Genomic DNA, 18423 nt, shown 5'->3' with positions numbered 1-18423 from the left:
CTTTGACTGACATACTAGTGACTTATTATAACATTATTTATATCGACAATTTGGCATTAATTTTGAATTAAGTAGACATGGATGATATATTATGAACAAAACGTTATTATAATGATATTCAGGCTATAACATAAAAGTTTCAATAATACTTGAAAAGAATATTGCTTATAATATGTAAATCTATTTCCTTAAAATTTGTTATTGTCTCTTAAACAATAGATATCGTTGGACTTTAATCTAAAAGGAAAATAATAAAAAAAGGTCTGAATGGACGAAGCCAAATCTGTCCTACATGTGATTCCTTTAACGTCATTAACGTCATTTTTAACACGTCACAGGAATCAAAAGTAGGACAGATTGGGCTTCGTCGTCTGAAAGATTTTTATGATTATTCTAATAATCACAATCTTTTTATTTTTCTTGAAATTGAAAAAAAATCTATCATAATTTGCAATTTCCTTTCTATATTTTGTATAAAAAGTCAATATCTTGTTACCCTTTTAAAAAATCCTGTGTACGCCACAGATTTTTCGAATCCAAGAATTTCCAATAAAACCTTGTATACAGATCAAGTGGTATTTCCACAATAAAACATATTAGCATAGCTTGTTTTTCTTAAAACTAGGGAATGTGATGATTATAGTAATCTACATCTAAATATTTCTACCCCAAAACTATGTTATAACCACCATTATCTTATTTCTGCATCCCTGCAAAAAAAGCAGCTATTGTAAAAAAACTACAAAACTTTTATGATTTTGTCTTATAAATAAAATATATTGTTCTATGTTTTATGAAAAGAACCACGTCCATAATTTAATGATTTATGCTATGATTGATTTGCCTCTTTACTTCATAGAAACACTTGATTCGAGTTTGTTATCCTAAGATTGAAAATTAAGGTGTTTTTGCATTCATACTATTAAATCTTATAGATAACTAACAACTTCATATTAACTATATGGTATTTAAATCTGTCTGTAGTAATACAATACTACAAATATAGGCAAATACAAAGCATACTTAAATTATACGAAGCGAAGACTTTTATTTAGGTATTTAAACGGAGACAATAAAATTTTTTCACAAACTTACGTACTCCCCGTATTTTAATAAACAGAATTACTCTATCCAATCAGGATTTCAAATTAAATCACAAAGTTTTTAAACCAGCGAATAGCAGAACAAGTTTTGGAACTCTTGAGAAGTAGTAAATTTAATAATCCAATGTTTCCATTCTCCCTTGATATATTACATTAAAATGATTTTCATTTAAAACATATATTTATATATTATATAAGACTGAAAATGTTGAAATTGTCTGAAACAAAAACATCACAAAAAACAAACAAGAAATAAAAATCTGAAATTAAAATATTATTTTTAATTTGATCCCATCAAGTTTTCCTGTTTTTGACAGAAAAACTAATAATATTTATACAATTTTTGTAAACATTCACGCCAATCAATTCTATATAAACTGTAATTTAGAAAGATATTCATATCTTAATTTGTAAAAATGATTTAATTTCTTTATATTGGCCTTTAAAGTCCATTTAGAATTTACATTAATAGTTTGATTTAAGCCTTTATATAAAAAAGGTTGGAATATTCAGAGTGAAAGTTTATTTAAAAGAAACGAAGATATGTCAATGGCAAATAAATCATTCTTTACCTATAAGTCTTGTGCAGTATTTGAAATAATGTAAAGATCAATTTTTATTAGTGAGATGTAAACCCTAATCACATGTTCATTTTAATTTGTTTATTCTAGGTGGTCCAAGAGTACGAGCGAGCTGTCATATTCCGGCTTGGTAGGCTCAAGAAGGGCGGAGCATCCGGTCCTGGACTCTTCTTCATTCTTCCCTGCATAGACAAGGTACAGGGACAAGCATGATTCATATCTATAGCTTCAATTCATTGCTCATATATAAAAATGCGCCAAAAAGAGGACGCCCTTGTTTTATTTAATATAATATATATATAAGCTTTTAATATGTCGCTCCATTATCACGTTAGTGTGGATGACGACATTGTTGTTTATGAATGGTTAGCTCATTTTGTTGCGCGGCATTTTTCTTTCTTTTTGCGCGTGCAACTTTAACATCATTACCCATATTCAGTTTTTCAACATAACTAACATCAAATTTTAGATATTCAAGGACAAGATAGATTATGACAATTGCAATGAGATTTAAACACTTTAATAATATTTTTCTTTTGCACCAAAATTAACTTTTTATTGGCTAGAATCAATTAAATTGACATTTTTGAAATCTAGTCAATTAACTGCCTCTTGATTTAAGTTTTCAATTTTACTATACCTGTATCCTAGTTTAAGGTTATTTCTCCAACTTTTTCATGAATTTGTATAAAATGATGTTATTATGGGTTTATTTAGAATGTTTTGTGTTTCATAAAGTTACCAGATTATAATAATATGCTAGTTATGTTTAGTCCTTCTACTAGATCTTTAGGTTGGCTTGGTAAGTTGGGGTTGGCTGATGGCAAAACAATATTCATGCCCACAGTTTTTTGGAACAAAAAATCAAACAAAAAAATACCCAAACAGATCTAATATATGTATAATTTGTGTTAAGTCTTTGAATAGTACTGTCAGTAGTAATTCATTTGCTTTAAGTTTGATGTTAACTTTTTATACAAAAATATGCTATAATTAGCAACAAGCTGAACATTGAGCCTGAAACAGTTTTGTCTGTCAAGGCTTGAAAAGTTTTGAACAACTCATGACAAAATTTATGCATGAAATTACAATTGAATATCAAATTCACACATTCATACAATGCTGTTAAGCTTTACAATTAAGACATCAAACTTAAAGAATATTTAATGATTAGTTGCTCAAAAAATGCAAATGTTGCACATCAGCCTTCCTCATCTTTCAGCAGCAGACTGATCTTTGTTTGGCAGCATTTTTTTATGTGTTTGTGAGTGGATTTGCTATGCTAGCGTGGATCATGATTCTCCTTGTATGATTGCCTTAACTCAAAAACTCTGGTCCAACAGTAAGATAAAATTATCATTTCTCATTATCATTACACAGTTTTTAATTGCATTATTGATAATGATATTTTATATTTTAATTATAATCTATTTGTATGTATAATTATATTAGTTCATTAATTACTTTTGATATAGTAAGTTTTTAATGGATACTTTTAAGGAAAATCATAATATGTAATTTATATTTATTTCTTGTTTTTCTTATAATATTTATAAGATTTACTTAATTATACTAATGTAAGTACATTACATATTTTTCATTTCATGTTATTTTATTTGTTTAACTATTAGGTATAGAACTGTGTTTGCTGTAGTAATTAGTAATAATGTTTACTTTTATAAGCTGTAAATAGCTTTTTTAAAAAGAAAATTATGAAAGTTTATATTAAATATTATTGACTTTTGAATTATGTTTTTATATTTAAAAATATTAGTTGAAATTAAGATAAGATAATAGTTTTTGTAGGGTAAATTAGCCATAAAAAAATGTACCACTTTGGCACTTTATCATAAAAGCAGCTCTACTCCTGAGTCCTGATAGAAGTCATCCTTGATAAAATTATATCTAGGCTTTTATTAATAATTCATGAAAGTATAATTTTGTTATATTTATTTGTCACAATTTATATTTGCTTCACAAATTCAAGGATAAATATTAAGACAAAAAAATTTAAAAATGGACAAAAAATTAAACTTATTTTAATCTAGAGTAGAATTGAAAATCTAAATTTTTTATACCAATTTAAATCTTAAAGGTTTTTATAATGCACTTCTTTTCTTTATTATTTAGGATGAGAAATAACCATAAAAAATGGCCACCTCTGATGGTGTGATTTTTCTAAAAATCTTTATCCCTGGCGTGGCTCTGATTTCCCTTGAGTATGGTGTGTGTGTCGCCATTGCAAGCCACTAACTAGATTCAAGTGTTTATATAATGCATATAATAATACATACTGTTAGAAAAGCAGTCTTAGAAACTTTTGTGGTCATAGAACTCTGTTATAGCATTTTTTTTATAAAATTTCATAATTCTAAATCTAGTAAATATGTTATCTTCCTTTTTATATTTTAACATTTTCCATCAATTCAATAACCTCTTTATAATTTATCAAGTTAGTGAAGCAATCTCTTATCCATAATTTAAATTTTGTTTGACATTTATGAGCAGTTTGAATTTAGCAAAGTGTTTGACTATGAATGTTGACAACCCAAAGTTATATACAGTCACACAGTGTTTTTTTATCCTATTATATAAAGTAGTAAGGTTTTTTTCTGAAGCTTGAGATATCATTAACTACTGAAACGATTGGATTCTCTATTTCGGGAAAGCTTCACAAAGGTCCTATAATGGTTTGAGGCTATTTTCAGATTATGTCTTGGGATGGTTTCAAGCCATTTTTCTAGGCCCTTTAATTATAGAGCCCCTAGATGCTTGTTGAACAAAAAGTATGGGCTAATTTTAAACACATACCTCATCATTAATATCTTAATATCTTCAGGGAGTTTTCAACCAAAATTTTTTTTACAAATTATGCTCAAAAACCAGTTAATGTATAGTACTTTAAAACAACGATCGAAAAAAAGTTAGAAAATGCAAGATAAAAAAGTATAGAATATAGGAAGTAAAGTAGCAATTTTAAGAGACTAAATGAGAAGGCCCTTGAGGTACAACTGGCAGGAACACCCCTGGTGTACTAATGTCAATTCATTTATCATAAGTATAATTGAATAATTACACAATCTTTTTTCATGTACTGTCTCATTTACCTTCTTATTTCTATATACACTGACACTTTTATATCCCATGTTTAAATAAACTGAAAATAAATGAAAAATACTAAGAAATAAGGCATGATTTTAAACCTTCAACATCGAGGTACAATTTTTTTGTGATAAACGAATTTGTGGCTGATTTCAAGAATAAAATACAGTGTCTAATGCTTTATATAATGTCTAAAAATTTTAGAGACAATATTATATGAAATGTGTGTACCAAGACGTACAGATTAATGAAATTTAAGCTTTATAGAACACGCTTTACTTAAAATTTTTTTTTGCTCCAAGCAAACGATTTCTATAGCTGCTAGAATTGCTTAAACGACCCAACAATGCTTCATTTTACAGAAATATACTTTTTAATTCGTTGTTGGTTTAAGAGCCTCCTTTCAATAAATAAGAGAATCATTTTCTATGGTTGATAAAGTTGACAGAAACTGCTTAATAAAAATGAGCCCTAGTATTTTCCTTTTGGGTTCTTTGACTTTTTAGGGGAAAAAACGGTCAAAATATTTCTGTTTTTGACATAAGTAAGTAGGATTTAAGTTCAGTGTATTTATCGCTGACCGTAGAAACGTACATAGGAATATTTTGAAAACCTGTTTTGTTGGCCCGACACAATACAATCTTTCCCGATTTTGTATTAATTTTGCGGAACATGATTCCAGTTACGTCATATTTTTCTTTCCCGAAAAAGGGAAGGGGGGAAGAAAATCTCTTCAAAAAAGATGGGGAAAACCCCCTTTTCTCCTATCTCTTTTTTCTTCCCCCCTTCCTTTTTTCGGGAAAGAAAAATATGACGTAACTGGAATCATGTTCAGCAAAATTAATACAAAATCGGGAAAGATTGTATTGTGTCTGTTGGCCCTGAAAGCGTATAGGGTCTAGCCGTGAATATTTTTCAGTTACTTGTGTCTAAAGAATTTTGATTGATTTTTTGAGTGAAAAGAACCTGAATATTTGAGCCTAATTGTGAATGTAAGATTTCTTCCAATAACCAATATTCCATATTCTGAGTGCTTAGTGCGCATAACTTGTCCCGGGTTTGTCATTTATTGTCCACATTAAAAACATTCTATGGCTATTTGGTATCGCAGCTCCTTGCGAAGTACAACAAATACATACCCATTAGTTACATATTTATGGAATATTTGGATCTCGTGCATTTTGATGTAAATCGATTACTTTAAAAACTGCATGAAATGCCAAACGACTGATTGTGCATGTCCGCACATCATCATAAAAAACAACAACATAAGGAGACCTACAAATAATTTGCAATGTGTAAGATTATGCCAGATTGGGATGAAAGAATTTTTTTGTCGGTTACAATGATATAAAATCAAAAATGTAGCTAGAAGTCTTTGAAGTTCTTAGTTTAAAAAAATAATCGATTTCAATGTAAACTGCACCCTTGACATGCCTATTGATGGAATTTTAAAAAGCCTTTCATATAACAGGAAAGGTTTATTTTCATTGCATCATTATGAATGTGTGAATCTACACACAAAACTCATATGTTTATCTTTATTGACATTTTTTAACATGTTTGTGAAGGGGGGTGGATTGAAGAACATAAGGAACTTTTCTATTACAAAGTAACTTAAATGTAAAAATAAGAATCACTTTCTTTGAATATGTCATCCTTGTTTTCCTTTCAAATATTATCAAAAAATGAAGCCAATTTAGTGTTATAGAACGGCAGACGATTCCATTTATAAATTTATATTGACTTTTTTCATGGTTATATATTTATAGATTGTCTGGATTATTAAAGTGCAGCTTTTCTTTATCTGGTCCTGTTTGTATACATATGTGACCAGGATTTTGCTAATATAAATCATTGTTGAAGGGCTTAAATTTTTTTACATTAAAGCATAGAACTTAGAGGGATGTTGAAGGCGAAGAAGGGTTTATTTATAATGATTGTTTAGGGGTGATATTTCAGACCAAAAGCAGAAAATAATGTTACAATGTTAATAAGTTCCCAGCTCCAAATATTTCACTGTGGGTTTGCCAGTATAACAGCACACATGAACAGTACATGTTTCTTTTAAATTTTCAATTATTTTTTCTTCCAAAGTGCTCAATAGAAATGAAATGTAGGATAGTTCCAGCTATCTTTACGGTTATTTACAATTTTCAAATCTCTGTAATTTCAACTTTTCCTTTTGGGGTTTAGAATCCGATTGAAATAAAATAAATTTGTTACGCACTCACATAAAAGATTGGAAATTTTCACACTATTTTAGTTATTTTGTATTTTAGCTAATATTCAACGAACATAATGTGTTTTATTTACTCCCTTTAAGTTTTTTTTTCTATCAAATTTTACCATTTCAGTAATTTTATTAAATCGTTGACAAATACATGATTTTTATGGACACTCAGATACAATAATTGATTTCCATTTAGTCTCTTTCTAAAATCTATTTAATGATTATGGATTATTATGATTTTGTGCAATAACATTAAAGATCTCATTTGGTAATGGACAAAGTGTCTCAAAATCAGCCATGTGACGTCATAAAAATGAGGGAGATGAGAGGAGAAGTGGGAAAGAAAACCCCTAATACCTGGATAATAATGGATAATCCCTCATTTTTATGACGCACAGGGCTGATTTTTGAGACACATTGTCCAGTTATCTTATTTGGACTAAAAATGATCTTTTTGAGAAAGACACTTTTTTAATGTTTATTAAGGTTATAAGAGCCTCGAAGAGTAGGGCCAGCAAGTTTTTTAGCCCAATGCAGGTCTATAAATTTTTTCCTCTAAATAACTAAAGATGTTTGAGGACAGTTTGGTGGTTCCTAATTGTTTTGAATGAAAGTATTGGTTATTTTATCAAGTACATTTAATTTCTGATTAACCACCACTTTCCAAACATACAACGTTAAAATCCAATATATGACGGTCGTGAAATTTGCAAAGAATAATAATTGTATTTGTGTCAATTGAATGCATAGACAATTTAAATTCAAAATATGAATTTAGTTAGATATCAAAATATTATGACAGCTTATTAGTTTACATTTTAAATACATGAAATACAAGAATAACAATATGAATAGCAAAGCACAGTGTTAAAGTTTCAACTGTATAATTATAGGAAGGCAGACCAAAAATAAGATTTATAGAATAGATAATCAACAGTCTATCTTTAATAGTATATGAGAAAATTAAATAAAAATTTAATGTCCTCTATGAATTACCAAAAAATTAAATTGAAGTCTAGATATAATGAATGTTTAACCATAGCCGTACATGCATATGGACAAACTAAAATTTAATAAGCTTCGCTACTAAAGAACTTAAAAAAACAACGAATCTTCTAAACCTTAATTTTTTTTTGAATATGTACCCTTATAATAAAGTAGTTTTATCTTTCCTATAAAGGAATAAAAACATAACAAATTGTAATTTTTAACATCAAATGTGTTGCTATAGTCAAACTGTCTTTAAATAAAAAACTTATTTTGTTACTTCTAGTTCAATTTCTAAGTTTAATGGATCAGCGAATCTACATTAAAATCTACCTTGTCTGTCCGTCCGTAAAGCTATGCAATTATAGGCTGCTATTTAGTATAGACGGCTAAAATATTGGTAATGATCCCTCTACCAATGAGCAACAATTCTTAATCTATTTAAGCGTTTTAAAAAGAATTTATAAGATATTCTCTCTTTCTTTTTTTATAACAACTGACCATCTACTCTATAACTCTTGTTTTTAATTAGATAGAGATATAAATAAGTGGCCAGATAAGATGATGATATACACAATGATCCACTGCCATTAATTATCTAAGTATCTTAATTTTAGCTATTCTATTCTACATATGTATTACAGAGTAATTATAATTTTTGTAGGCTGAGGAAAAAGAAAAAAAATCATTAGATATTAAATAAGCATTTTAAGAATAAAAATACTCAAATAAAGTAAATTAAAAAAACATAACTAAAAGCCATTTAGCTACATATTGTGTAATTTGACTAAAAGAGCAATATAATTTTTTCCCCTTTCCCATTTTGTTGTTCTACTAAAATTAAGACAGACAATTTAGCATTAAGATTTACATTCAACTGTAAATAGACTTTTAATATTTATTATTGCCATATAGATCATACTTAATTTATGCAATATAGATAAAAGTGCAAATACTAAATAGTTGAGTGCAATATTTCCTGTTTTATCTGAACACACCAATATCTGCCACAGATGTGTTTTATGGTTATAAACATGCAAATAACATCCAAAATTTCAGAGATAAAGTGCTTGGAAAAAATGAATATGAATAATTAGATACTTTGACATGCTCTAGAATTTTAAGTCATATGGTAGTAAAATTTTTTCTTAAATTCTTTCTATGTGTGTTTGTCTGGCTATCTGTTAACATTTAAAGTTATTTTTAGAAAATTAATGAATACAAGAATGGTTCCTACTGCTGCTATGTTAGATGCACGACATCAATTGGGGAAATCCCATGACCTAAAACAGTTCCAACTCATAACCATTCACAAGAGTCGTGCAATCAAAAAGTTGGTTCACTGTTTGGTGTTACCTTACTTAATACCCAGGGCTTTTAAACCATTCAAAAGAAGATCTTTTTTATGGCAAATAAGCCTATTTCTTTTTCTGCAGTAAAGAAGTAAAAGGTGGTAATTACACATGGAGAATATTATCGACACAAAGTTATTAATGTTCTTTGACTATCTGATTTTTACAGGATAACATTCTTTAAATCAAACCAAGGATGTGACAACATCCATAAAACCCAAGCTCTGAAATCAAGCGGTAGAACAAACGAGCATGTTCACATGTAAAATGTCAAAACTTAATAAGCAGAATATTAATCTTAAAGTATAAACAAAATTGTATATTTATATGTTGCAAAATTACGTAAATACAGGATTCTGTTAAGGACTGACATTTTGGGACTTGTTAAAGAGATGCTTAAAAAAGTATTTTTCGTTGTCATAGGAATCACTGTTCCATATATCAGAGGAATAAAATAATTATGCTGTACAAATATATAGTCATACTCTACAGTATCTAGTCATGACTTTCTTTGCATTGTTTCACTGATTCTAATTTTTTTCTCAAATGTCATATTTCTAATGTTGGACAGAAAAGTACCCAAAAAAATACTTATACACTAATTATCATTTAAGGCTTCTAGGCTTGCTATTTAGTTTTTGAGAAGTAAAAATTACATCCTGTTTAAGCATTTACCAAGATCTTTACATACATACAAAGAAATTATGACGTAAAAAAAAATAACCAATGAGAGGCCACTATAAATTTTACAATTGGTCAATTACAGTGTATACTGGCCTCTCATTGGATATTTTTTTTGACGTCATAATCTGAGTCAGCCACTTTTACTAGCTTCAAATTTTGATATAACATAAACTTAATTTTTATATTCAGCGCCTGAAATGCACTAGATTTCACATTTATTTAGGTCAATGGCATGTATCTTACCTACCCTAACTTAAATGAAAGCAGCAGTTTATGAAAAATATAAAGAATTTCATTGAAAATATTAAAAATCCCTATAGATTATATGCTCAACCTCCTTAGTACATTTTATGAAAGCTTTATAAATGTCTTTGGGTGGTTTCCTGACATCCCCAACCTACCCCAGAGGCTAGTGGCGAAGTAAGAAATAAATATAAAATGAATGTAGTAGTCCTGTGATAATATGTATGTTATGATAATTGTGTTATGTAACCATGGTCATAAGAAACATAAAGCATTCATACAATACACAAAATATTATACACGCACAGATTAGAGAGAAAGACTAAACTACATAGCTTTTGTGGAAGACGATTCCTGTGACGTCATATACATTTCGGAAAAGAAAAAGGTAAGGGGGGAAGAAAATCTCTTCAAAAGAGATGGGAGAAAAGGGAATCGTCTTCCTCAAAAGTGACACAAAAGTTATGTAGTTTAGTCTTTCTGCAGATTAGCCATTTTCATTAATTACTATTGTAAAAAAGTTTATCAATAAAAATATTTATACTGACAATTCCTATTAAGGAGTAAAGAGATTTAGTTACAATATCTGCTAAAATTAACATTAGAGAAAATGTTCTTTTTCATCTAAACTGGTGATAGTTTGTTATTTCTGCGCTACATATGGGCAACTCTGTAATTGCTTAAAAAATGCCTCTTTTAAAATAAGTCTTCACTAAGTGGAAATATGTCATTGCTACTTTTCTTCTACAGATTTTTTATGCTTAGAGTTTAGATACATTATTACACATTGTAAAAACACAGTAAGAGCTATAACATTAGTAAAATATGCTATATTATTCATTATTTTGCAGATATTGTAGTTTCTTAGTTTTAGCAAGCAAATCAGAAATATTTTTTACACATAATTTTATATAGATAGAAGTAAGCTTCGGTTAGAAAAATGTTCTGGTATCTAATGATATTATATTAATTTAAACAATTCATATCCAAAACATTCTAAATTTTCTGTACATGTATCATATCCCAATAAATGGAAACCAACCTTAAATAAAACAATTACAAATATGAATAGAATAATACTACCTACCAAACATTCTACTCAATTATTATTCTAGTTTAATACATTTAGACCTGACTAAGCTGTAGTATAGTAGGCCAAAGAAATATAATATGGATAAAGAAATAAAGGATGCACTGTTTCTAAAAGATTATTGATCTTAACATTTTTCCAGATTTCATAATTAATAGAAGTGAAGTAAATTATAGTCAAATGACATCCAAGCTTTTTTTGGGGGAGGTAAAATGAGGGGTTGCTAAAGATTTAGGGGTAAACACCCCTTAACACCACCGGACCCCTTTAAAGTCTATGAATTATGCTTATCATTCATAGTATTCCAATGTAATATATATGGTAAGGAATAATAATACAATAATGTATTATTTACAACTATTGTATTTATCCAGATGTGCCTTAGAGCCATTTTTGGTGTATGTATAATGATCAAACCAACTGGCCTAATAGAGGAGCTACTAGATTGCCTAGAACCCCCATTTTTGTTTACAACTTAAAATAACATAAAAAGGAATGAATTTGAGGTAATTCATACCATTTTAAAGCATTTATCTCAAATTTAAAAAAAAAAACAGTCGGAGCTTGCACCATTTTAAATACAGTATGCCCTGTCAGTATTACATTTTCTTGACATTTTTACACAGTCAACCTTCTAGTTATGATGAATCTATTATCCAGCAGTATCGGTTTTTATCAGCAAATAATCTCTGTGTAATCATTAAGATTATTCCATGCAAGGGGAGGAAGGGTAAATATCTTCCATACAATTCTACAAATTATTTTTGCATAACATGTTTCTGATAGAATCTTTTAAGTCAAAAAATATCATATCAATAATGTTTAGTTTTACAAAATTTGCTTATTAGATTTATGATTAAATTGTGCATTTAAGTTGGCATATTGTATTTGATTTACTTATATACCTTTAGTTAATCTGTATGGATATAAAAATAAACATAATTATATGCTAAACATTACACATATTAGAAATGGTAAGTAACTTTCTCATAATACCTATACCACAAAGCATAATATATATTTTGGTTTGCTTCTATCATTATTTTACCCCCATGCTGAATAACCCCTTTAATGAGATCGCCCCCTCCCCTAAAATCAAAAGTCCTTTGATAACTATAAAACTAAGTTGTAAAATTCTTGAAATGTATGTTAAGGAAATTATTGAAAACAATAGAATTTTTAATAATTGATTAACTTGTTAACATTTGATTTTTTTATAATTGAGCAGTAAATTGTCATTTGTTCAATTATTAAAACCAATTTTAAACAATTTATTTTACAGTGTTCTTAAGTACAAAGTTATCTGATATTGACAGCAATCCATAGAAATTGTAACAATCCAAATCTATTTTTAACATTCATTCACAGAGAATTATTTTGAATGGGGGAGATTTGAAAGCTCCATTCTGTGGCTGTCAGAGGCCTATCAAGTATTTTCAATTTGGACCTGGATTTTACAACAGGGTTGTCAAAAACAAAGAAGCTGCAAAATGCACATTAAAAAAATTCTAATAAAAAAACTATCTTTAATCTTTATTGTTAAAATTATTTTTTTATATTAAATAATGAGTCTTGAATTTATTCAAGAACATAGTTAAACTTTAGAATAAACCATTATTACAAAATAAATTAAAAATACTTGAGCTAAATATTACAATGTTACAAGTTTAATCTTCAGACTGGTATGCCAGATAAATTTAACTTGTCATCCCAGAATTCCAATAAAAAGAGGCCCCGAACTCTAAATCTAATCTTTTACAAAATTGCATCAATGTCTTTCTAAAAATAACAAAAAAGCTGAAAAAGATTAAAATAGAAGTTTAAACAGATTTAGAAAATGATTCAAATTCTACCTTATTTTATAATTTACTAATATATTGTAGAGGTTCTGGAAAAATTCAAATATGAAATTAATATTTTAATGTTTATTTTTAGATTTAAACACAAAGTTTAAAACAAATAGCTTAACTGAAAGTAGAAAGTTGTTCATATATACTTCCCACACAAGCTGGATTTGCATAAATTTTAACTTATAATACTAATATTAGACTCATCTAACAATATTAGAATAAAAAACTAAAAGTCATAATTTTAAAGTTATAAAAAAGCAACATTACAATCGAGAAATACTAAGGACTTTTTTTGTACATGTAATATAATAATTCTATGAGAGAAGCCAATTCAATTTAAAATTTAGAGTTAGTTCAGCAAAGGAAGTTATTTCCTTCCTGTTCTATAGATATGTCCACCAAGATTTGGTCTAGTTGAGGGAAGAATCAATTTTATTCATTTTCCATATAATGTCAATTGTATCATAAACATTTCCATTTAAACTAAAATAATGAAATGTGTTCAATTACAAAATCTTTAATTTGCAGAGTGGTTTAAATGTGCAGAAACATAACATTTATTCATAACCAACTATCAACATAAATAAAAATAATATTTTGTGATTTTAGATAACACTATAAATAGATTTTGTTAATGAAACTATTTGTAACATTAATTGTTTTCTCATATTTGTTCAAAACTGATTAATATCCGGTGGATTAGAACTGGTTCTCATCCATACGAAAAAACTAGCATCTTTTTTTATCCAGTTTTATAAAAATATAAAGATGTACAATTATAAGATTAAAACCAATTTTTTTTGCCCTGAGATTCCGAATCTGTTTATAATACAATGCAAGATTATTTTAGAGATGTATTAATATAACAAGCTTTGTATAACAAGTGAGCCATCCAGATGAAGTTTAGGGGAAAATGCCCAATTTGCACTAATATTTACAAACTGTAGTGTGTACTCTCTCAAATGTTTACACTCTCATCTTTTCATAATTTATTTTTCAATTCTAAGATTTGTGAGTGCATTGACTTCTATTTTCATTTACTTTTAAAACTTTAATCCTTTGATTGACCGAACAACAGATAAGATTTTAACACCGGTATCATAGTAACAACCATATAAAATGAAAATTGTTAAATTGAGAAATGTCTCTCTATCTTAAAATTAATTTAAAGTTACATTTCTGAAAAGAATAGCACATTATTTCATTTCATACACTACCTTTGCACAGCTGAAGTTGCAGCTAGAAGATGATTAATGTCCCTCAACAGATTATGACGTCATACGATAAAATAGCCAATGAGAGGCCAGTATACATTGTAATTGACCAATGGTAAAATTTATGCTGGCCTCTCATTGGTTATTTTATCATATAACGTCATAATCTGTTGAGGGACTTTAACCATCTTCTGCAGCTAGCTTTATGTTTACTATTGATGGTAGTTAATGCATGATACTGGATATCTGCGTATTTGTGTGTACAGTAATATTTTCGAAACTATTGAATCATTAATGGCAAGGAATATAAACTTAGTAAAATATTTGACCAACCAAAAAGTATTACTATTTTTCAATCTAAAACGAAAAATGAAGGAATTTTGGGGTATAATTCCCAATCTCATGTCCATCCATAAGAAAGCATTTGAGGTTAGTAATACAAATTAAAAGAGAAATGAAAACCCAATGGAATACAAAAGTTGAAAGTTTAATGACAAATAGAGTTTGTATTTATTCAGAATTTTTGTACCAAAATGTAACAAAGTGTTGTTGTTGCATAAATAGAAAGAACAAACACTGCATGTGTTTACCTTTCTCCAATTAGGCTTTACAAATAACTTTATTTTTGTGTGTGACAAATTAAACAGACAAAATGAACATTTACTACAACAATTTTACAGCATGAATGTTTGTATTGTTCAAAGCTGTCTCAAACAAAATTTGGCTTGTTAAAAGTAAAAAGTTTTTACATTATGGCTTGCAAAATAGGTCATTTGGTTATGTGGACATGTTTTTTATACGCCATTGAAACAATATTGAAATTTACCCAAAAATAACACATGAAAATAAACAAAAAAAAATAATTTGTAAGAAAATGAAATTCTATGATGCAAAAAAGAAATATGTCTGCATGAAGATCTTGCGAACCTCAAGGAGTATACCAAATAGTTTTAGGCTAGTATTCATGGCTGAATCCCCTTAATATAATAAGAATGACAAAAAAGCGAAGCTCTAAAATCAGAAGGAAGGACGAACCAATAATAACTTTTGTATAGTTACAGAACGTAATAAGCATAACAGTAATTTCCAAGTCTAAACGAAATTGTACATAAATTTGTAGCAAAATTGTGTAAATATAGGATACAGTAAAAGGACATACTTTATTTTTTAGGATTTGATTACAATAATTTACTTTATTGTCCTAAATAGCATTAAAATAAAAATCAGATGAATAGGATAATCATATCATACAAAATAATGTTGTCAAAATGTCAAAAATCAGCATTTCTTAATTGGACGTTTGTATTTTCTGGTAACAATTATGGATTTTCTACATTTCCAAATTGTACCTTACTGTCATAGGAATCATCAGGCAAAGTTTGAAATAGATAGGACAGCTCTAGCAAGTTAAAATTAACGAAAGGAACTAACCGTTATGGACTTATGGACGGACGGACGGACCGACCCAAATCGTAAAAAAGCCTCGCTTTTAAAGATGGGGAGTTACCATATAATCTGCATTGGATAGGTTTAGAGTATCTGAGTTAAATTTTTCATCCTTGAACTCTTGCCTAAGAAGCAGAAACATTTCTTTTACAACAAAATACAAGGAGTTCACATTGTTAGAAAATACACAATATAACCAAGCATCAATTCCGTTATTTTGATCAAAACTTTACGATTATTATATACTTTTTAAAATCACCCTATAATTATTTTGTATTCTTATAAAACTTTATGAAACCCAAGGACCATTAGTATATAAACGAAGAAAATTTGTTATCACTCAGTAGTAAACTGAATATTGTCAGTTTTGTTTTAATCACTTACACTTTAGTCTAAACCATAAAATATCAAAATACCAGAAAAATAATCAAGCATAGAATGTTCTACTTTGTTTTGACTCACCCAGTAGGGAACAGAAGCAAAGTAAACTTTGCATAGCTATACTTTATTCCGACAATTTGTTTTAATTCAAAGTTTGCACCCTAATTCATTTCCATCCATCTCAAGAGAGAGAGAGATATATGTGTAATTTAAAAACAGCAAAAATATAATCAGTAGAAGTAGAGCTGCTATAAAGATACTCATTATCCTTACTTCTTTATTTTTGTAAAAACCAACTTTAATTTTATCTGGATCTATTAAAGTATTTATTTAAGCATACACCAGCTGTCTAATTAAAGTTTTTGCTGTATTGTCTAAAGCACGAGAGCAAGCATATGGCGTACATTACAATTTAAAATTTATACATCAAGGCAGATAGCTAGAAAGATTGATATAAATTAAGATGGAAGGATTACAAGAAAGGACAGATTATTAAATACTATATTCTTATATTTTTCTCAATAAAAGGTGAAAAAAAATCCAATTCACATTTTTCATTTTTGTAATTTATAAAAAAAAAGGTTGATCATGGATTCTTTATATTCAACATGTTTCCGTTAGTAATCAAACATTTTTAATAGTACAGCTACTTTACTGAGAGTATAACCCGTAGCTAAGAAAATATGTCTTTTGATTGTTAATTTTAAACATTATATAACATGACACACAAAAATATTTTGACTTATACTTCGAAATAAAGAAAAAAATGATATCTAAGTAAAAGTACTTATGAACTCCAAAAAGTCCTCTTTTTAAAGTATTATAGTCTTGGTTTTTAAGTTTTTTTTTCAAGTCCCAAATAGAATATATCCTCACATCATATATTATACTAGCGGCTACGCCCCCTAGAGGCCTCTAGGGGCACTTGAGTCGAATTTGATAACCCAATTTCTTATTTTAGATTTAAAAAAAAAAATTTTAAAAATATTTTGGGGTTGGAATTTTTTTTTTTTTGGGGGGGGGGGTGCCTGGTGCCACCCCCCCATTATTTTTTTTGGTTTAAAACGTAAATATTTTTTTTTTGGGGGGGCGGCGGTTATTTTTCATTTTTGGGGGGGTTGGGGGTGTCCCACTCCCCAAGAAAATAGTTATAAACCTTCCCGGGACTTATGAGAAGCTACCCTGTTAAGGAGAACCCGATCGGTTCAGCGGTTAGCGAGATCCTTTGGTACAGACACACAGACAGACACACAGACAGACAAACATCCTGTTACTTTAGTATAAGGATGTAGAAATTTTGAGTATAGTCCCTTTCGTGGCAACGCCCCTTAAGGGGTGATTCTTCGTATTTTCACAGTAGCTTTTCTCCTATTTCTAGCCTCTGCGGGGGGTTCTAACCCTGTGGGACCAATTGCCTAACCCAATATAACCTTACCTAATCTAAAATAACCATAAAAGCCATTTTAAAAATGCGACGAATATCCATTTAAGGGGCGTTGCCATGAAAGGGACTATACCCGAAATTTTTACTTTGAAGTATTTTAGATTTGAGTTATATAAAGTTTTAATATTTTTTGTTGATACAAATTTATAATTTTTTAAATGGCAAAACTATGCAAATAATGAACAACTTTACTTTTGGGTATATCTTGATATCTCGAATAGCTTCTGAGATAGGAAAAGGGGTCCCATCGGAATATATAGGGTTAATATTTTATTGATTCCTTTGTGTATGTGTTGGTGTTCTAAAACTTTAAAATAGGAGTAGAACTCTAAAATTTGGCATAAATTTGCACTATTGACCCTTAGAAAGTTTAAAAGTTGAAACAGAAATGGGATCATATAATTTTGGATATTATGTCCATATATATTCATTCATCTAATAGTTTTGTTGATAGGTTACATTTACATCTGACAGATATGATCGTTTTAGTGGTAAAAGCTTATTCATTATACCAATACCATATCATATGATAGATCTTTTATTCACTAGATAGATACATAGATATTAGAAAAAATCTTAGAAAGAAAAATATTATATCATTGAAATATAAAAAATATATCTACAAATCAGTAAAAATTAATCTGACAGCCCATATCATTGTATGGTTAATTAAGGGAATCAAAACAAAAATATATTTTGGTATCAAACAGACA

General features: G+C 28.6%; 1 protein-coding gene across 7 annotated transcripts in view; it reads left to right on the top strand.

The window, feature by feature from the left end:
• Positions 1-18423, top strand: part of LOC145329588 (band 7 protein AGAP004871-like) — a 98259-nt gene that overhangs the window by 45135 nt on the left and 34701 nt on the right. For all 7 annotated transcript variants that reach the window (XM_080173877.1, XM_080173872.1, XM_080173876.1 and 4 more), the window contains one exon: positions 1775-1879. In XM_080173877.1, the coding sequence (XP_080030003.1) occupies positions 1775-1879 (105 nt within the window). The remainder of the gene's footprint in view (positions 1-1774; positions 1880-18423) is intronic.

This window comes from Acartia tonsa, chromosome 10, assembly GCF_053477335.1.
Source record: "Acartia tonsa isolate MP-2025a chromosome 10, ASM5347733v1, whole genome shotgun sequence".
In the NCBI taxonomy this organism is placed as follows: domain Eukaryota; kingdom Metazoa; phylum Arthropoda; class Copepoda; order Calanoida; family Acartiidae; genus Acartia; species Acartia tonsa.
The sequence above is the reverse complement of the archived record's forward strand: the minus strand, read 5'-3'. Positions and strand labels throughout refer to the sequence as shown.